At 58.3% G+C, this 20,077-nt stretch overlaps 8 protein-coding genes across 8 annotated transcripts; 6 read left to right on the forward strand and 2 right to left on the reverse strand.

Moving 5' to 3' along the window:
• Window positions 1–795: 795 nt before the first annotated feature.
• PHSY_005605 (ATP-dependent RNA helicase mrh4) lies at window positions 796–2,719 on the forward strand (the record flags this gene model as incomplete). Its single annotated transcript, XM_012336214.1, has 3 exons — window positions 796–1,058; window positions 2,067–2,204; window positions 2,518–2,719. 3 exons carry the CDS (start codon window positions 796–798, stop codon window positions 2,717–2,719), a joined length of 603 nt encoding a protein of 200 aa, XP_012191604.1.
• Window positions 2,720–2,993: 274 nt separating this feature from the next.
• PHSY_005606 (tricarboxylate transport protein, mitochondrial precursor) lies at window positions 2,994–3,872 on the forward strand (the record flags this gene model as incomplete). Its single annotated transcript, XM_012336215.1, has 1 exon — window positions 2,994–3,872. One exon carries the CDS (start codon window positions 2,994–2,996, stop codon window positions 3,870–3,872), a length of 879 nt encoding a protein of 292 aa, XP_012191605.1.
• A 198-nt stretch (window positions 3,873–4,070) lies between these two features.
• On the reverse strand, window positions 4,071–4,451 carry PHSY_005607 (hypothetical protein; the record flags this gene model as incomplete). The annotated part of the gene is made up of 1 exon (XM_012336216.1): window positions 4,071–4,451. One exon carries the CDS (start codon window positions 4,449–4,451, stop codon window positions 4,071–4,073), a length of 381 nt encoding a protein of 126 aa, XP_012191606.1.
• Window positions 4,452–5,243: 792 nt separating this feature from the next.
• On the forward strand, window positions 5,244–7,322 carry PHSY_005608 (putative RNA binding protein; the record flags this gene model as incomplete). The annotated part of the gene is made up of 1 exon (XM_012336217.1): window positions 5,244–7,322. One exon carries the CDS (start codon window positions 5,244–5,246, stop codon window positions 7,320–7,322), a length of 2,079 nt encoding a protein of 692 aa, XP_012191607.1.
• A 1,249-nt stretch (window positions 7,323–8,571) lies between these two features.
• PHSY_005609 (hypothetical protein) lies at window positions 8,572–11,443 on the forward strand (the record flags this gene model as incomplete). Its single annotated transcript, XM_012336218.1, has 2 exons — window positions 8,572–8,676; window positions 8,774–11,443. The coding sequence occupies 2 exons, from the start codon at window positions 8,572–8,574 to the stop codon at window positions 11,441–11,443; spliced, it is 2,775 nt and encodes a 924-aa protein (XP_012191608.1).
• Window positions 11,444–12,065: 622 nt separating this feature from the next.
• On the forward strand, window positions 12,066–13,871 carry PHSY_005610 (hypothetical protein; the record flags this gene model as incomplete). The annotated part of the gene is made up of 1 exon (XM_012336219.1): window positions 12,066–13,871. One exon carries the CDS (start codon window positions 12,066–12,068, stop codon window positions 13,869–13,871), a length of 1,806 nt encoding a protein of 601 aa, XP_012191609.1.
• A 129-nt stretch (window positions 13,872–14,000) lies between these two features.
• On the reverse strand, window positions 14,001–14,903 carry PHSY_005611 (hypothetical protein; the record flags this gene model as incomplete). The annotated part of the gene is made up of 1 exon (XM_012336220.1): window positions 14,001–14,903. The coding sequence occupies one exon, from the start codon at window positions 14,901–14,903 to the stop codon at window positions 14,001–14,003; it is 903 nt and encodes a 300-aa protein (XP_012191610.1).
• A 499-nt stretch (window positions 14,904–15,402) lies between these two features.
• Window positions 15,403–19,536, forward strand: PHSY_005612 (phospholipid-transporting ATPase 1; the record flags this gene model as incomplete). Its single annotated transcript, XM_012336221.1, has 1 exon — window positions 15,403–19,536. The coding sequence occupies one exon, from the start codon at window positions 15,403–15,405 to the stop codon at window positions 19,534–19,536; it is 4,134 nt and encodes a 1,377-aa protein (XP_012191611.1).
• Window positions 19,537–20,077: the final 541 nt, after the last annotated feature.

The raw sequence follows: 20,077 nt of genomic DNA on the forward strand, positions 1-20,077 counted from the left end.
AGGCACAGGGGCGGTGCGGCGCGCTATCTATCTGACACGGCGAATGCGTAAAGGATGGAGAGAGGCGATCGGTCGGCTGAGCAGTGGCCTGAGCGAGCGATTATTAGCAGCGAGAACCCTTGCTGCCTTGACTGGCCGACTGCCCGTCTTATCGCTCGCTTGCGTTCTACATGCGGGAGACTGACGAGCTGCGTGGATTTTGGGTAGAAAGCGGCTGAGTTGGAAATGTGCGCACATCTCAACTCCACACGCGGATCATCGCGCAGGTGCGCTTCACCCTAGTTGCCAGCCCAGTCTCTGACTCGCTGCCAATATTGGCTCACCGCTTTCCGCTTTGGGATAGGCGACGATAGACTCAGCTGGAGGAACCCCTGTTCTGCTCGCCTGGTGAACTCACAATCGCCAGGCAGGGTCACGCAACCTTGTGTGCCGTGGGTCGCATGCAACTCTCTCGTTCACCGTTTGGATCGGTGGTTACGTGACTGACAAGATCGCCTCGATGCAGTTGCCTTTGTGGGGCCTTGCCAAGTATGAGCTTGCGACGCAGATTCCCCAAACGTTGTGACATCCATCATGCAAACTCCTGCTCCAGCTCATGGTGCTGCTATTGAAGCATGAGTACGGGAGAGTGGCACCACGGTCGGAGATCACCCGCGCCCCAACTGCTTTGCTTCACAGTCAACCTCTGGCGTCTCTTATTCTGGAGCTTCACCCTGTCTGGACCACCGTGCAGAAAGCCAAGCTCGATGGAGCCTCCACCCTTGCAGCAGATAGGAGCATCGAGGCGTCCCAAGTATGAGCAACGGGCCGCTTAGCCTGCAGCGGCCAATCGACAGGGTCCAGTTCATCTCGAGTCGCAGAATCTCCCACCAGGCGAGGCTGAGGCTGAGCGTGACGCGGCTTTGGGTCTTTTTTTCCTCGAGTATCGCCGACTGTGAAGGAGATCGCCGTTCTATTCCCCCCACAAGCAAGTCTCGGCACCTGAGATTCTCCCTGACTCGACCACATGGCATTGATGTGGCATTGAACGCACGTCAGCAGCAGCGTAGGCGACCAAGGTCTCTCTGCAGGCAACGAATTTTTAGGTTGGGTAGACACTCTACTCGAAAACTCTGTTGTACATCTTTTTGAATCTCAGACGGCGCGCATCTCTCTTGGCTTGGGCATCTACACAACTCCCAACATGGCTGGCAATGCCCTGCGTTGGCATCTCTCTACGGCACAGAAGGCATCTGATCAACTTCGACGACAAGTCACGACGAAGCAAGGAGACACATGATTGAACCAAGCCAGAATCCGCTGTTCCCATAATCATAGATCGGGCGAAGCAAGCGGTCTGCCTCTGTCGATCCGATTCAAAAACCGCACCGGTCAATTCGCAAAAAAAATACCGGCCGGCTCGAAACTGCGGAGAAGGCGGCCACAAGCTGGCGCTATTTGAGGGAGAGTCCGGATGAAGATGAAGCGAACCTGGCCTGCCTCCAAGTATGCCCAGACCTCGCATCGGTTCTTTCCATATTCAGCAAAGCAGCATCCGGTGCTTCCGAGCTCCGATGCTGATCATGTCTGCCAACTGTGCCTACTGCTGCTCGCATGCCATTGCGGTCTGTTGGAAGGCAGCTCACTTTGCAGCAAAACAACAAGGTTGCACATGACAGCGTCGCTGCCATTCCAATACCAGCAAACCACTGACGGTGCTGCAGTTGGTTTGAGCAGGCTCGAGCGAGCCTGCGTCACAATGCATCCGTGCTCTTGTGTACTGACTCGGACAGGGTCTTGAGCAAAGACGAAGGGCCTGCAAAAAATGGGCGCTCGTGAAAGCCGGAACGCGATCTCAGACAAGATCGGGTCTTCCCCAGCCAAGACCTCTTCTCGCAGCGGGAGAGATCATCTCGAACCGCACAGATTCGATGAAACAAAACACTGTGCAGGCGTAGGGCGGAGATCACTTCTGACTCGGAGCATGGCTGAGTGCAAGCCAGCCGTTCCAATTGATCGACGCAGCGTGCGTTTCGGCGTCGGAACTCTGGCGCTTCCCCCTTTCAGCCTTCCGGATGTCCTCCTAGCCGGCAAGAGGCTTCTCTGGACTTGTGTCGATCATTGTTATTAGAAGGGCTTCAGCGCTACAGCCGACTGCAAAGCTGTCGCAATTGGATCCTGTTGAATCACACTTCTGTTCATCGTCGGGCTGCTGTGAAGTTAAAGTAAGAAAGTCTGGAGAAAGGGCGAGCAGCCAAGGCAAAGCGGGGGAGCAGAGACGGTCAACTGCCGCTTCTCCACCTTTTTTCCCCTCCATTTTCTGGCTGCCCATTTTGCGGGTTGAAGCCGAATTCAGCCGGTTAGGGTCGACGGCGACTGCAGCTAACCGTGGTCCGAGACTGCACTTTCACCACAACCGGGCGCGGGCGTCACGGCCAAGGTGTCACACGGACATGGAGCGAGGCGTCCATTTTCGCACGATGACTCTGTCTGCTGTCGGCTGTCTGCTGCCTGCAGCAACCTGCCCTCCGCTTTCAGACGTCCGCCCGGAAGCTCTTATAGCCATAGCCGTCGTTGGTCCTGCGACTCTTCTCGAAAACACGATCCTTCCTCTTTCCCCTCCTACCGATTTGTGCTAGACTCCATCATCTGCTCCATCATCTGCTCCATCATCTCACGGGACTGTACGACGCGCTCCAGCAAGTGCTTCAACTTTCGACCAAGACCGTTCCGACGTTGAGCACTGCGATCACGACACTCGTGAACATCCACAGGACCAACACCACTCCCTCTACAGGCATCCAAAACAAAGACAGACACATCCCACAATGTCGAAAGCAGACAAGAAGGTGGCGCCATCCACCCACCTGATCGCCGGTGGTATTGCAGGCTTTGCGGAAGCATGTACCTGTCATCGTAAGTATCATCCCCGAGCGACTCTGTTCACAATGCGTGCGCTGATGCGCCATCTGCAGAGCAAGACCTACTGACACTCTTGCTACTTCCTCTCATCCATGTGCACAGCTCTGGACACGATCAAGGTGCGCATGCAGCTCTCGCGTAGAGGCAAGAAGGCGGGCGAAAAGCCCCGAGGTTTCATCGCTACGGGTGCGCACATCGTAAAACGCGAGACGCCGCTGGGTCTGTACAAGGGTCTAGGCGCCGTCGTGGCAGGTATCGTGCCCAAGATGGCCATCCGATTCATGAGTTTCGAGCAGTACAAGAACGCGCTGGCGGACAAGCAGACGGGCAAGACGTCCGCGCAGGGCATCTTCCTCGCGGGTCTCGGCGCCGGTACCACGGAAGCGGTGGCGGTGGTCAACCCGATGGAGGTGGTCAAGATCCGCCTGCAAGCGCAGCAGCACTCGCTCGCCGACCCTCTCGAGGTGCCTCGGTACCGCAACGCTGCGCACGCGCTGTACACCATCATCCGCGAGGAAGGCTTCATGACGCTCTACCGTGGGGTTGCGCTCACCGCGGCACGACAGGCGACCAACCAGGCCGCCAACTTCACCGCCTACCAGGAGCTCAAGAGCGCCGCGCAAAAGTACCACGGCACCACCGAGCTGCCTTCGTACGAGACGGCGGTGATCGGATTGATCTCGGGAGCGCTGGGACCGTTCTCGAACGCGCCCATCGACACGATCAAGACGCGTATCCAGCGAGCATCCAAGGTCGAGGGCGAGACGGCCATCAGCCGTGTGGTCAAGGTGGCCAAGGACATGTTTGCCCAGGAAGGTGCCAGCGCCTTCTGGAAGGGTATCACACCTCGTGTTGCGCGTGTCGCTCCCGGACAGGCCGTGGTGTTCACCATCTACGAAAAGGTCAAGGGCTACATCGAGGCAGCCAAGGCAGGCGAATTCAGCCTGACCGACACTCGATCCGACGAGTAGAGCGCACAGCACGAGCTCTCTCCCCTTGGCTCCAGTCCGCTCCCGTGTGCACGTCGCCGTGTTGGATCAGACAACGCATCATCCTCGTTAATCGCAAAACAAAATAGCCTCGATTGATCACCGGACATGAAGGCAGCGTGTCGCTTCGTGTGTAGCATGCGTCGGAATGACAAGAGTTGATTCCAAATGGAACCACACCTAATCTAGCAATTGAGCCCGAGTTGAACGAACAGGACCCGATTTCACATGCAGATTTTCAAATGCGGGGTCGATTCTGGATCGCATCGACTTCCCGATCTGATACCCGATTGGCTTCTCTTTGCGGACCGCATCTCTACTAGTCGTTGCCATCCCCAAGGGAGGAAAGTTATGTGAATCCTGCACAGATACGGTGAAGATGAGCCAACTAAGCTCCAGCTCAGCAAAGATCAGACTCGTGAGGAGAGGGCAAAGACTCATCACCGATCGAAAGGCCGTCGTGATGTGGCTTTGGCGAGGTGTGGAATGAAAGAAGCGCGTGCCTTTGGGTTGCAGCAGCAAAGAAACACAGCCAGCCTGGCGAGACAGACACACAGACATCGACGCTCGACAGATTACACGCACACGCTCTCTGCAATTTACGCACGCACTCACCCAAACTCTGTGTGTGTAGGTGTGTGTGTGTCAGTTGTCGCGCCTCGTCAAGAATCTCTCGAGAAACGCACGGCGCATCAAAAAGCAGCAGCAGCAGCAGCAACGACCCGTCGGACCCTCCGCCCGTGGTGAGCCTTTTGTGCGCTTCGGCATTCGTGCACGGCTGGGAAGACAGCACAACAGCAAGCATACTATCAACGGACTCTGGTCACTTGGCACGGCACGGCTGCATTCCCCGCTCCAACCGTGCGTTGCGGCTGCTCGACTGCAAAGAGTACTAACACGCTCCCTTCATCATCAGCACCCTTCCTCCTCCTCCTCCTTCACCTCACCACCCTTCTTCTTCCTCGTCTCGCTGCCTCGCCTTCTTCTTCTTCTGCTTATCCTTCTTTGTTGCTCCGCTTCGTCTTTGCAGATTCTTCCATTTGGACGTCTTCAACTCGGCTCATTTCCCCCCTCGCTTGCTTGACGAGTCTGGCACTGCATCCCGAGACGACTCCATCTTGACCAGCGAGGATACCATCTGCTCTGCCTATCCTTCCAGCAGCAATCGTGACCTCGCGCAGGATATCGCGAAGCACGCACAATCAATCTTGGCAACCTCAGCTTCTCCAACCCCGACACCAATCTCGCCGCCGTCTAGGCAGCATTCGTTCGTTTGTACGCGCGCTTTTGGCATTCATTCCCTCACGGTACACTTCGTAGGAATCGACCATATCACTTGCCTTTCGTTGAGCCATGCACGAGGAGAACAACCTCCCCACTCCCAACACGTTTGCCGCCAACGGCTTCCCCTCCACCAACCAGTCCAACTCTGCTGCAGCGCCAGGCTTCGCGCTCGATCCGCTCCAAATGATGAAACGCGCCCCCTCCCAATCCTACGACGCACACGCTGCTGGTCTCGGCCATCTCGCTTCCCTTCCCAACACTCAGATGCCCGACGCCGGCGCCAAAAAGGCTCGCTTCGTCTCGGAGGGCAACATCCCCAGCCTCGCTCAGCAAAATTTTGCGCCCGGCGGCTTTCCGAACGCTGCCGGTGCGTCCGGACCGTTCCTCGGTAATGGTACCGCACCGCAGTCGCAAGCACAGCCTTTCGCAGGCGTATCTGGCCTTCAGCCTCCCGGCAATGGCACCAACGGGACGCGATCCTTCTCCGGCAACCTCGGCCACGCAGGCCTGCTAGGCGCACAAAACGGCGCCGCCTTCGACGCTGCCGGCTCGGCGCCTTTCTTGATGTCCAACGGTGCCGCTCTGAACCCGGCGACCATGTTCCCCAACTTTGCCGCCAACTTTGGCAACACTCCCGGCTTCGTTCCCAACGTCGGCGTTCTTCCCGCCATGCCTCGGCAGGTCAACCCTCTGAATCGAACCGTCTACGTCGGAAACCTGCCAGCCGACGCTTCTGTGGACGAACTGCTCAATCTCGTCAAGTTCGGTCCCATCGAGAACGTACGCATCCTCCCCGAAAAGAACTGCGCCTTCATCTCGTTCCTCGATGGTTCGACGGCGACAGCGTTCCACGCCGATGCATGCGTCAAGAAGGTCTCGCTTCACAATCAGGAGCTCAAGATCGGCTGGGGCAAGCCGTCGCAGTGCCATCCCGCCGTGCTGATGGCCGTTCAGCAGAACCAGGCTTCGCGAAACGTCTACGTCGGTCAGCTCGACGAGAGCGCTTCGGAACAATCGCTCCGCGACGATCTCTCGCGCTTTGGACCCATCGACCAGGTCAAGATCGTGCGCGACAAGAACATCGGCTTCATCCACTTTCTTTCGATTCAGACCGCCATCAAGGTGGTCGCGACCCTGCCCACCGAGCCAGCGTGGACGGGCAAGAGGGTGAGCTACGGTAAGGACCGCTGTGCCTACGTGCCCAAGAGCCAGCAGCAGAACCAGGCGCATAACAACCAGGCAGCCGCTTTGGGCTTGGCTGCGGCAGCTTCGCTCGGATACCCGACCGCCTTCGCTGGAGCCGGCGCCACTGCAGCGGACAATGGACGATCTCCAGCCAATTCTGTGTTCGGACCTGCAGCCGCCATGATGGGCGCCAACGTCACGGCGCTCGAGCAGCTCGGCAACCGCACGATCTACCTGGGCAACATCCACCCCGAGACGACCACCGCCGAGATCTGCAACCACATCCGCGGCGGGGTGTTGCAGAACATCCGGTTCATCCCGGAGAAGCACATTGCCTTCGTCACGTTTGTGGATCCGAACGCTGCGCTGGCATTCTTCCACTTGGCGTCGTACTCGGGCATCATGATCCACAACCGGAGGCTCAAGATCGGATGGGGCAAGCATTCGGGACCGTTGAGTCCAGCGATCCAGTTTGCGGTGCAGGCAGGCGGTTCGCGCAACGTGTACGTCGGCAACATCGACGACCCGGACTTTTTGACGGAAGAAAAGATCCGCAACGACTTTTCGCAGTACGGTGAGATCGAGACGGTCAACAGCCTGCGCGAGAAGAACTGCGCCTTCGCCAACTTCACCAACATCCAGTCTGCGATCAAGTGCATAGAGGGGATGAAGAGTCATCCGGACTACCAGAACGTCAAGATCTCGTACGGCAAGGATCGATGCGGCAATCCACCGCGAAGCTTGGGCAACGTTGCGCAGAATCAGGGCGAGGGAGGGAGGAAGGTGAGCGGATCCATGTCGCCCAATGCGTCTGCGCTGCAGAACCAGGGAGACGATACGATGGTGACGGCGAGCGAGTCGGTGCAGGATTTGAGTTCGATCGGTGCGGATGCGAGCGCATCAGCGCCGGTAGCCGCGTCAGCGACCACACCGGCGGTCAAGGAAGACAGCGCAGCGGAGTAGAGGACGATGTGGATACCTTTATGCTGCGACTAGAGGAGAATCGTAGCATGTGCAAACTATGAATTCTCGCACCAGTTTTGGCAATGTGTGTGTGGGGAATGTCGACGGTTGCGGCAGCAGAAGCTCAGCTCAGCGCTTGGCTCAATGTGCATGCTCGACGCACTACGACGGTCGCTCGCGACGAGGCTGAACGTTTGAGTCTATGCTACGATTCAACGCGTGCCTCTTCGAAGAGTCGGCTGAGCGTGAGTGGAGCATGATCATGCAGTACGAGCGGTAGTACCACCACATCTTGCGAGTGCGTCGACGTGGCCATAGCTTATTTCTCTTCCGGATCGCACTGAAACTAGGCAGCAGCAAGGCAGTAAAAAGGAGATCGACAAAAATAAAATGACTGTCGAAACACCAAAAGAGCTTTTCGTACGAAGGATCCACAGCAACGCCTGAGACGAAATCCTTTGAGGGAGAAATGAAACCCTGTTGGACGCTGAAAAGCGTCGGATTTCGATTTATCCCTTTTCGAGACGGACACGCGCACACGCAGCTGTATTTAAAGCGCTGGAAAGGAGCGACACGGGTTGGCTGCTGGCTGCACTTGAATTGACCTGGGTGAATGTGTGTGTGCGTGCGTTTGTGTGATTTGTGAGAGCGCTGTTGGTTGCTCTGTTGAATTTCGGGGGCGTGTTTCTTTGCGAGATTTTTTGGAATGGCTTTTTGCAAGTGAGAATCTTCTTGTCTCGTCACAATCACAATCGCACCTTTCATCGCAACGTCTCACACACCATACCCTACTCGTCGCCTTTCTCTGGTTCCGTCGCTCCTTGACACGGTCATTTCAGTCATCGTCGTCCAACACCGGGCCTGAGGCGACATTCCACCAACGCAACGATCCTTCCCGTGGTTTCAGCACGTCGCACGCATCCTAGCATCGGCACGGTCTCGTCACAGTCTTTTCGACGGGGTGCAAAGTCTGGTCCTACCACCCGTCACGCAGCATCGTCAGCCTGGAACGAAGCCCGACCTGCGCACATCCTGGCCCGACTCGTGCTCGTCTCTGTCTTGCGTCGAGCGAAACAGTCCAGCTAGGCCGACGGTTGCATTCTGCATCTTTGCTGCTTCCCGTCACTGCATCGCTTCGACCCAGCAGAACTTGACGATCGCTTTTCGTCCTGCATAGATCGCTTCCTCCGTCTCCTGCATCCGCTTCTTTGCCTTCTTCGCACACCGCCTCCTCCACAATCCGCCAACAATGACATCAAATTGGCAGCCATCTCAGCAAGGGCTCACCGAGCTCGTCCAGCTCTTCCGTGACTCGCAGAGCCCACAGATGGATGTCCAGGAGAGAATCGCCCAGGTGAGTACGCGCCAGTTACATAGACTTTTCGCTTCGTCCACTGACATCTCCTTTCTTCCCACGCTCGCCAAACTCGCTATACTCGCTACGCTCGCAGCGCCTCGACACAGTCAGCCAGATCCCAGATTACGCCAACTACTGCGTCTTTGCATTGACATCCCTCACCACCGAAGACCTCGCTACCCGGTCCGTAGCCGGCCTCATCCTCAAGAACCACATCCTCTTCCACAATGATCTCATCTCGCCCGAATCGTTCGAGTACGTCAAGCAAGCCATCATCCCTGCGCTCAGCTTGCCAGAAGACATGCTCCGTCGCACCGCAACCCAGGTCGTCTCCATGCTCATGACCATCCTCACACCCCAGGGCTGGCCACAAGGCCTCTCGAAGCTCGGCGAGCTCATGAGCTCCCAAAACACCGACGAGGCAGAGGGTGCCTTCAGCTCATTAGCCAAGATCTGCGAGGACATCCCACGGGAGCTCGAGATGTGCGACATCAACGGCGTCAAGCCCATCGACATCCTCATCCCCAAATTCATCGAAGCCACCCAACACACCGACTCGCGCATCCGCATGCACGCGCTCAACTGCCTCAACCAGTTCGTCCAGATCGGCTCCGCGGCGCTGCAGAACCACATCGACACCTTCCTCGCCGCCCTCTTCAAACGTGCCAGCGACGAGAGCGCCAACGTCCGCAGGTACGTCTGCCAGGCGCTCGTCCTCATCCTCGGCGTCCGACCCGACAAGCTCATCCCCGAAATGGACAACGTCGTCGAGTACATGCTCTACTCGACCCAGGACAAGGACGACGACGTCTCGTTGGAAGCATGCGAGTTCTGGCTTCAATTTGCAGAGGAGCCATCGCTCAAGGACAAGCTGCGTCCGTACCTCTCCAAGATCGCACCTGTCCTCCTAAAAGGCATGGTCTACAACGAGCTCGACCTGCTCATGCTCGGCGGAGACGAGGACGACGCCGCAGTGCCAGATCGCGCCGAGGACATCAAGCCTCGACACTACGGCGGCGGTGCGCACAAGAACGAGCACCTCGACGATGCAGCCAACGGAGGCGCTTCGGGCACCGGCAAGTCGCGAGCCGCCATCGAGGCGCAGGACGACGACGAAGACGACTTTGACGACGAAGATGAAGACGACGAGGACGACGACGGCATCTCGGACTGGAACCTCCGCAAGTGCTCCGCTGCCGCTCTCGATGTCATGGCGGTCAATTTCGCCGACGAGCTGCTCGAGATCCTGCTCCCCTACCTCAAGGAACGCCTCTTCAGCGACGACTGGCTGCAACGAGAGTGCGGCATCCTCGCACTCGGTGCCATCGCAGAGGGCTGCATCGCCGGCATCCAACCGCATCTGCCCACGCTCGTGCCTTTCCTCATCAACAGCCTCAAGGACTCCAAACCGCTCGTCCGCTCCATAACATGCTGGACTCTCGGGCGATACTCGAGCTGGTGCGTTGCTGCCGAGACGCCAGAGCACCAGCAGCAGTTCTTCGTGCCCGCCATGGAAGGTCTGCTCAACATGGTCCTCGACAACAACAAGCGCGTTCAGGAGGCCGGCTGCAGCGCATTTGCGACGCTCGAAGAGGAGGCGGGCCGCAGCCTCGAGCCGTTCCTCGAACCCGTCCTCAAGACGCTCGTGTTCGCATTCGACAAATACCAACAGAAAAACCTGCTCATCCTCTACGATGCGCTGGGAACGCTCGCCGACTCGGTGGGCTCGGCATTGAATCGACCTGAATACGTCGAGATCGTGATGCCGCCATTGATCGCAAAGTGGCAGGGGCTCGACGACACGGATCCCGATCTGATTCCTCTGCTGGAATGCATGTCGTCGGTCACCATCGCCGTCGGACCCGGCTTCTTGCCCTACTCGCCACCGGTCTTCCAGCGCTGCGTCGGCATCGTGCACGAGAACCTCGCCGCGGCGGAGGCTGAATCGCTCAAACCGGCCATGGAACAAGACGTGCCGGATCGCACCTTTATCATTGTCGCACTGGATCTGCTGAGTGGCTTGACGCAGGGCCTCAACACGACGGTACGCGATTTGGTAGCTGGCTCGCAGCCATCGCTCTTGCCGTTGCTCAGCCACTGCATCACCAACGTCGAGGCGCCCGTGCGGCAGTCGGCGTATGCCCTGCTCGGCGATCTGGCCATCTCGTGCTTCGATTTGCTGAAACCGTTCCTTCCATCGATCATGCCCGAGCTCATCCGACAGATCGAGCCGGAACCCAAGATGGAGAACGTCTCCGTGTGCAACAACGCGGCCTGGGCGGCGGGTGAGATCGCGCTGCAGTACGGTGCGGATCCAGAGCTGACGCAGTGGGTGGACGAGCTGATCAAGCGGCTCGTGCCCGTGCTGCTCTCGACGAAATCGGTCAAGTCGCTTTCCGAGAATGCAGCGGTGACCATCGGCCGACTGGGTCTGGTGCAGCCTCAGCTGGTGGCGCCGCATCTCGAGGTCTTTATCGAATCGTGGTGCCAGGCGCTGTGGGACATCAAGGACAACGACGAGAAGGACTCGGCGTTCCGCGGACTCTGCGAGATGATCCAGGTCAACCCGAACGGCGCCGCCAAGGGCTTCGTCTACTTTTGCAACGCCGTGGTCAGGTGGTCTACGCCGAGCGCCGAGCTGAACGAGATGTTTAGGAAGATCTTGACCGGGTTCAGGGATATGAGCGGTGCGCAGTGGGAGGTGCAGAAGCAGCAGTTCCCGCCCGTCATCGTCCAGAGGTTGGCGGATCGATATGGGCTGTAGACGCGGCACCCCATCATCAGCATTGTCCTTTCTCATCTCACTTTCTGTTTGGCAATCTCGTCCACCGATCAAACGGCGCCGAGCCAGTCTTTCACACCCGCATGCAATCATAACAAAACAACGCAATCATTAGATCGCACCAAAGCCTATGTCTGTCCTTTGATGCATCGCTTGCGATCCAAGATCGAGGCTTCGGTTGAAAGAGCCTAGGCTCATCGGAGAGCGATCTGTTTCAGACGTCTATGAGGCTGCACAGCAGTGCATCTTCGGGAGACGGAGAGGGGGAGTGAGTTCACATTGCGATTTCATGCTTTGCTTGCACAGCCCATTGCGGTGGAAGCGAGAGGAGAGAGAATATTCTTGGACGTTTTTCTCTTTGACACAGCCTGATTTTTTTTTTGGTCGAGGGTGGTCCGTGTTGCACTGCACACAGCCGCCCATCTGTGACGTCGTTTCGAGAGTGCTGTGCGCCGAAGCGCTCGGGCTGATTTGTGGAGCAATCAATTTACACGACACTTAGCCGCTTCGTGTACGCACAACACCATTGCGTTGGGATATAAAGAGCTCGGCTTTTCCCCTCCAGGACCACGATTTCGATTCAACGCAAAGAAAAGAGCAGGCTATGGGATTCAACAAGAAACTCGTTCTCGCAGGTCTAGCTGTCGGTGTCACAGCGTACATGCTCTACAAGGCATCCAAGAAACATCAACACTCGAATCCAACCCATCAGATCGCTCAGGCACCACCTCCACCGTCGATGTCGCATTCCAACTCGCACGCTTCGTCGTGGGGGTCTGCCGCAGTAGCCGGTACCGCCGTCGCTGCAGCAGGCGCTTATGCAGCCCATCACCACAACCAACAGCAGTCCAACCACTCTGCTACCAACAATCCCAATCTGTCGTGGGACACGCTGCGAGACTGGAAGCACATCGCCAACCTCCTCTCGACATGCGTCATGGATCAGTACCTCTATCCCTTCTACACGTTCGCGGATGTCGTGCGCATCGCTCAACACATCGCCTCCTCCGGAGCGTTGCAGCAGTGCGCCGACAGCTGGCAACTGCCTCCGTACCTTGCGCAGGATCTGGTGAAGCTGGCCCTGTTCGATGTGATGTTTTTGCTCGACGATTCGGCATCCATGCGATCGGAAGGTACGAGGAGGAGGGATTCGTTGGCGGGAATTCTGAAGCGAGCGGCAGATGCAGCGGCTAGGTTCGACCCGGACGGTATGGAGGTGGCGTGGATGAACAGCTCCGCCCAGCAAAAGATTCACAACGTCGCCGAGGCGGAACAGTTGACCAGCAGATGTGCCTACGACGGCAGGTCGACCCCGATGGGCAGCAGTCTCGAGAGCAAGATCCTCGCGCCGTTGGTGTTGTCTCCCGCAACGCAGGGAAGACTGCAGAAGCCCGCGTTTGTTCTGGTCATCACGGACGGCAGACCGACCGGATCCAGCGAAAAGGGGGAGAAGATCGTCAAAGTCTTGCAGAATGCGAAACGAACGCTGGCCAGCACGCGGTATGGCGAGGACGCGGTGTCCTTCCAGATCGCTGCCGTCGGCAACGACCGCGAAGCCCAAGAGTGGCTGGATTCGATCGACAACGACCCCACCGTCGGCGACCTCGTCGACGTGTGCTCGGACATCGCCATCGAATCGGCCCAAGTCAAGCGCAGCACGGGCATCGAACTCACCCCCGAGCTCTACTGCCTCAAGCTGCTCCTCGGACCCATCGACACCTCGTACGATGCGAGCGACGAGAACGAAAAGGAGAGCAGCTGGGATCGCAGAGCCAAGCGCAGGAGGGAGAAGAAGGAGCTGGAGAAGAGGGAGAAGCAGCAGAGGTTTGCAAGGGAGATGGAGGCGTTTCGGAGGGAGAGGGATGCAGCGCTGCAGGGGGCGACGCCGGTTCCGAGTGCCGGGGGTGCGCTGCCGCCCCAAGGAGATGTGGGGTTGAGCGGGTACTCCCACCAGCCTTCGTATCCTCCACAGGGACAGGGGTATCAGGGCGGGTATCCGCAACAGCAGCAGCAACCTTATCCTCCGCAGTCATCGTACGGCGCTCCCCCATCGCAGCCACCTTCGAGCGGTTACCCAGCTCCAGGAGGTCAAGCATACTACCCCCCTCCTCCCAACAACACCGGGTACCAACCCTACGGAGCCGCTCCACCAGGCGGGCCGGGCGCACCACCGCCGTACCCGCCGGCGTACTCGCAACCGTCGTACGGCCAAAGGGATATGCAGCAGCCGGGAGGCGGGTCGAGCTATCCTGGTGCCGGAGGCGGAGGGTTCGTGCCGGGTACGGGCGGGTTTGCCATGCCCACCCCGAATGCTGGTGGCGGGTACGCGGCGCAGGGAGAGGGACAGCTGCCGCCTCCGTCGGGGCAGGCGCCGTTTGGGTTTCCTCAGGCGAGACCGTCCGGGTACTGAGATCTCTCTTGCTCTGTGCAATATCTCGAAGGAAATGCAGAGTTTGTTTGCGTTTGCCAGCCAAGCGACTGTGTCTGAGAATGGTACAAGTGTTGAGCTAGGGTATACTGAATGTGTGTGTGTTCGCCATCAAATCTCTCGTATCTTAGCCTTGACGTCCTCCAACCGCTGCAGCAAGCGCCTCCTCTCCTCCTCCCACCGATCGTCAAACCGATCGATCTTATCATCCACGCTATCCTCCTGATCGTTCAACTTATCCTCTTGCTCGGGCAGCGTTTTCCCCGGTAAGAAATACACTGCAAAATCGCCCTCCTCGTCCGCCCTCCTACCGCCACCTGTGGAGGAGGTGGGAATGTTCGCGGCTAATCGGTCTTCTCTTTCCCGGCAAGTGGTTGGGGTGTAGAGGAAGCTCGCCATGCGTCTTTTGAGACCTCGCAGGGTTTTGCGTTGGATGTCGCCGGTGACGATCTGCTCGGAGAGGGAGCGCGCTTCCCATAGGAGCGAACGGTGGAGGAGCGAGGCGTCGATCTGGTGCGAGGAGAGGGCGAGTTTGGACGCGGACCGCGCTTCGATCTGCGCGCGGCGTTGGGCGAGCGTGGCGGCACGATCGGATTCGGAGTCGCGCTTGAATTGGGTGAGCGTGGAGGTGAGCACCCCGAAGAGCCGTTGACCGCGACGTGCTGCTTTGGGATCGCCCGAAGTGGTGCGAGATGCGGAGCGTGGCTTTTTGGAAGCAGGTTCCGGGGGAGGGGTGGAAGAGGAGATAGCGAGCGCGGTGTGAGAAGCGTGGGATTCTTCAGGGACCGGCGAGAAGGTGGTGCGTTTCAGGGAGCGTCGAGAGGTGGAGGGGCTGCGCGAGGGGTTGCGAGATGCTGTGGGGCTGGTGCTAGGAAGCGATTGCGGCGTGCAGGATCGTTGGGTGCGTCGTGTAGGAGAAGCTTCGACGGTGGTGGACGGTGGCGGATCGGCGTCCTTGGAGGAACCGGATGGACCAGCTTGTGCGGGCGCGGGCTCTCGGCCGTGCTGCTCCATCTCGATGGCCGTCGTGCCGATGCGGCAATGTGGTCAAAGAAGTGAAAGAAGTAAGTCTCGTCACGAAGAAGAGAAGCAAGCTGCGCCCAAAAAGCGGGTCCAAGCGTCAGTCCGAGTTCCGAGTTTGAGCGCAGGGTCTAACAACGTTCGAGTAAATGGAAGCGCGTCGCCGATGTCTCACAATTTGTGCGCTGTTTGGGCGGTGCAATGGCAGCTGTGCTGTGCTGTCGCTGTGTGCAAAGGGACCCTTGTTGAGCGTCAGATACAGTAGGCGCGCTTCTTTCCTTCCGTCCTTCCATCGCTCTTCTTGTTGGCTATCACTTGGTCTTGCTCGCCCTCCGAAGCCTCACAGCATCAAGGCGAACGGCATTTCGAGCGCAGACATATTGCAGCTTCACAGACACCCCGAGTCGCGGTGTCTGGTATCGATCGCGCAGGGGCCTCGTTTCAACGATCGCGTCTAATGCAAGCATAGCCTCCGGTTGCCTTTCATTCCACAATGGACGACTTTGACGACTTTGTCAGCCCGCGCGGTCAGCAGCGCGGCGGGCGTCAACCGGTGCAGCAAGACCCTTTCGCCGACTTTGACCGTTCCAACGACTCGTTCGGCGTCCATCCCTCCGCTTCGGGTCCCTCCCACGTCCTCGTCGATGCAGACGATCCGGATCTCATGGGAGACGACTTTAACGACTTTGGCGCCGGTCACCGTGGCGCCTCTTCGCAATCCCACCCGCTCGGCTCATCCTCTCGATACGCCAACGATCCCTTTGCTACCTCGACAGCCTCCTTCGATCACCACGACACAGCCATGGGTCTCGATGCTCCCAGACCCAACTTTGGCTCTCACATGCAGGGCAGCGTCGAGTCAGGTCTGCCTCTCGCTGCCAGCGCACAGACTCCTGCTGGCTATCAGAACGCAGGCTATTCCACCGAGGGCCCTTTCGCTGATGCTTACGCTGCCAGACACAGCTTCAAAAGCATCGAGGCAGACGACGAACTGTCCCCCATGGACGACTCCAAGTACCTTCCGTACAACACTTCCGCTGCCAACGGATACAATGCGGCTGGTCGCAGCGACGCCAGACGATCAGCCGTTCGTGCGCCAGGTCTCACCTCGGGCACAAGTCGCAAGCCGCCGCGCGACGGTCTCATGGATGGCCTCAAGAGGAGCATGCGCACGCTCAAAGCCGACGTAGATACCGTGCTCCGTCGTCGTCGACAACAAGAAAAGCGCTCCGGAGACCGCATCGTCCAGCTCAACGACCCGCTCTCCAACGACAAGAGCGACTTCCTCGACAACTACGTCAGCACTTCCAAGTACAACGTGCTCACCTTTGTCCCCAAATTCCTCGTCGAGCAGTTCAGCAAGTACGCCAACGTCTTTTTCCTCTTCACCGCATGCATCCAGCAGATCCCCGGCGTGTCGCCCACCAATCGATGGACCACCATTGTGCCCCTGGCGCTTGTCCTCCTCGCTTCCGCTTTCAAGGAGATCAAGGAAGACATCAAAAGGCACCAATCGGATTCCGAGCTCAACGCCCGCATCTCGCACGTCCTCGATCCCGGCTCCGGTTCCTTCGAGCCAAGACGGTGGCGGCACATTCGCGTCGGAGACATCATCCGTGTCGAGAACAACGAGTTCTTCCCCGCGGATCTCGTCCTCCTCTCCAGTTCCGAGCCCGAAGGGCTGTGCTACATCGAGACCGCCAACCTCGATGGCGAGACCAATTTGAAGATAAAACAGGCCTCGCCCGATACCGCCAAGCTCACCTCTTCCAGTGCCGCCTCTACGCTTCGAGGCAACCTCACCTCGGAACAGCCCAACAACAGCCTCTACACGTTTGATGCCACGCTCAACATCCAGCTCAGCTCCACGCCCGGTTTCAGCGGCACTCCCATGCGCAAAGCACCCCTCAGCCCCGAGCAGCTTCTGCTCCGAGGTGCCCAGCTGCGCAACACCCCTTGGGTTTATGGAGTAGTCGTCTTTACCGGCCACGAGACCAAACTCATGCGCAACGCCACAGCAGCACCCATCAAGCGCACCGCCGTCGAGAAGCAGGTCAACGTGCAGATCCTCCTCCTCTTCATCCTGCTGCTCGCGCTGTCCGTCGCTTCCTCCATCGGCGCTATCGTGCGCAACACCGCCTACGCGTCCGAGATGAAGTATCTTTTGCTGAACGAGGAAGGAAAAGGCAAAGCTCGTCAGTTCATCGAGGACATCCTCACCTTTGTCATTGCGTACAACAACCTGATCCCGATCTCGTTGATCGTCACCGTCGAGGTGGTCAAGTACCAGCAGGCGACGCTCATCAATTCGGATCTCGACATGTACTATGCGCCTACCGACACGCCTGCGCTGTGTCGAACCAGCAGTTTGGTCGAGGAGCTCGGCCAGATCGACTACATCTTCTCCGACAAGACGGGCACGCTTACGAGGAACGAGATGGAGTTCAAGCAGGCGAGCATCGGCGGCATCTCGTTCACCGACGTCATCGACGAGAGCAAGCAGGGGACCGGCGAGATCGGCCCGGACGGTCGCGAGATTGGCGGCCAGAGGACGTGGCACGAGCTCAAGGCTGTTTTGGAGGGAAGGACCCCCGACGACGGCAGCAGCGCCGTCATCGACGAGTTCCTGACGCTGCTCGCCGTCTGCCACACGGTCATCCCCGAACGCAAGGGCGACAAGGTCATCTTCCAGGCCTCGAGTCCCGACGAGGCGGCGCTGGTTGCCGGTGCAGAATCGCTCGGGTACCAGTTCACGACGCGAAAACCGCGTTCGGTGTTTGTCAACATCCGCGGCACCGAGCGCGAGTGGGAGATCCTCAACGTGTGCGAGTTCAACTCGACGCGCAAACGCATGTCCACCGTCGTAAGATGTCCCGACGGAAAGATCAAGCTCTACTGCAAGGGCGCCGACACCGTCATCCTCGCGCGGCTGAGCGACAACCAGCCGTTTACGGAGCAGACCATGATTCATCTGGAGGACTACGCTACGGACGGCTTGCGAACCTTGTGCATCGCGATGCGCGAGGTCAGCGAGCAGGAGTATCGGACGTGGTCCAAGATCTACGACCAGGCGGCGGCGACCATCCAAGGGAGGAGCGAGGCGTTGGACAAGGCGGCCGAGATGATCGAGCAGGGGATGTTCCTGCTGGGTGCGACGGCGATCGAGGACAAGCTGCAGGACGGGGTGCCGGATACGATCCACACGTTGCAGTCGGCGGGCATCAAGATCTGGGTCTTGACGGGCGACAGGCAGGAGACGGCGATCAACATCGGTCTCAGCTGCAGGCTGATCAGCGAATCCATGAACCTCGTCATCATCAACGAGGACAACCTGCACGACACCGCCGAGGTGCTCAACAAACGTCTTGCCGCCATCAAGAACCAACGCAACACGGCCGGCGCCGAGCAGGAGGAGATGGCGCTCGTGATCGACGGCAAGAGTCTGACGTTTGCTCTGGAAAAGGAGCTAAGCAAGGTGTTTTTGGAGCTCGCCGTGTTGTGCAAGGCGGTCATCTGCTGTAGGGTTTCGCCGTTGCAGAAGGCGTTGGTGGTGAAGCTGGTCAAGAAGAACATGAGTTCGTTGCTGCTGGCCATCGGCGATGGCGCCAACGATGTCAGTATGATCCAGGCGGCGCATGTGGGCGTGGGGATCAGTGGTGTGGAGGGGTTGCAGGCGGCGAGGAGTGCCGATGTGGCCATTTCGCAGTTCAGATATCTACGAAAGCTGTTGCTGGTGCATGGAAGTTGGAGCTACGCCAGGTTGAGCAAGATGATCCTGTACAGCTTTTACAAGAACATCACGCTGTACATGACCTTGTTCTGGTACTCGTTTCAGAACAGCTTTTCGGGTCAGGTGGCGTTCGAAAGCTGGACCCTGTCGTTCTACAACGTCATCTTCACGGTGCTCCCGCCGCTCGTCATTGGGATCTTTGACCAGTTCCTTTCGGCGAGGCAGTTGGATCGATATCCGCAGCTGTACGGACAGGTGTACTTTGACAAGCGACGGTTCTGGGGATGGACCGCCAATGCGTTTTTCCACTCGTTGGTGACGTACCTCTTCGTGACGGTCATCTTCTGGGGCAGTCCACAGTTGGCGGATGGATATGCGAGTTACAGCTGGATCTGGGGTACGACGCTGTTCATGGTGGTGTTGGTCACCGTTCTAGGCAAAGCGGCGTTGATCTCGGATCTATGGACCAAGTATACGTTTGCGGCGATCCCCGGTTCGCTGCTGTTTACGATCGCGTTCCTCGCCATCTACGCACTCATCGCCCCGCGACTCGGATTCTCGAAAGAGTACGACGGGATCGTTCCCCGCTTGTACGGGTTGAGCGACTTTTGGTTGGCCATGATCGTCGTACCCACCGTCTGCCTGCTCCGGGACTTTTGCTGGAAGTACTGGAAGCGCACGTACAGGCCGGAGAGCTACGACATCGTCCAGGAGGTCCAGAAGTACAACCTGCAGGATTATAGGCCCAGGATGGATCAGTTCCAAAAGGCGATCAGGAAGGTCAGGGCGGTGCAGAGGATGAGGAGGACGAGAGGATTTGCGTTCAGCCAGACCGAGGGCAGTGCCGATCTGATCCGCAAGTACGATACCACGATCGCCAAGGCTTCCGGGCAGTGAAAGGCGGGGGGAGGGGACACATTGCTGACAGTCCCTTTTCTAGACGAGAGAACAATGTACTATTGAATGATTTGCTCACCATTCGAAGCGGTGTACGAGATCGTGCTGGCAGCCATTGCATTCCGGTAAGTTGTGTGAGGATGCTCGCAAGGTGGTGAGAAAAATACCCTGATGTTAGGGTTTGTGAAGGAAATGCGCACGTGATGCCAAACACGCCTTTTTTCGGGCGGGCGGAAGTGTTGTTGTTGGAAGCCGTTTCCAGAACCTTTTCCCAGGCGCGGCAGCAGAGCAGCGTTCCATACTGCACACAGTGTGGAGGCGCAGACAGGGTTCTGACTTTGGACTGCATACATCTCTCCCATCCAACACCATCACCGCATCCTCAACAGGCATACAAGACTAGATCCATCGTACAAACGTCGAGTTTCGGAAGCCCGGCTCAAAGCTTGCGCGAGGCTGTATACAAGTCAACCGTCGATCAAAATCAGATGAAGTCGGCGTCCATCTAAGATCTCCCGCCGTTTTCCAACCCCACCACTTT

The sequence above is a fragment of the Pseudozyma hubeiensis genome, assembly GCF_000403515.1.
Source record: "Pseudozyma hubeiensis SY62 DNA, scaffold: PHS52, whole genome shotgun sequence".
In the NCBI taxonomy this organism is placed as follows: Eukaryota; Fungi; Basidiomycota; class Ustilaginomycetes; order Ustilaginales; family Ustilaginaceae; genus Pseudozyma; species Pseudozyma hubeiensis.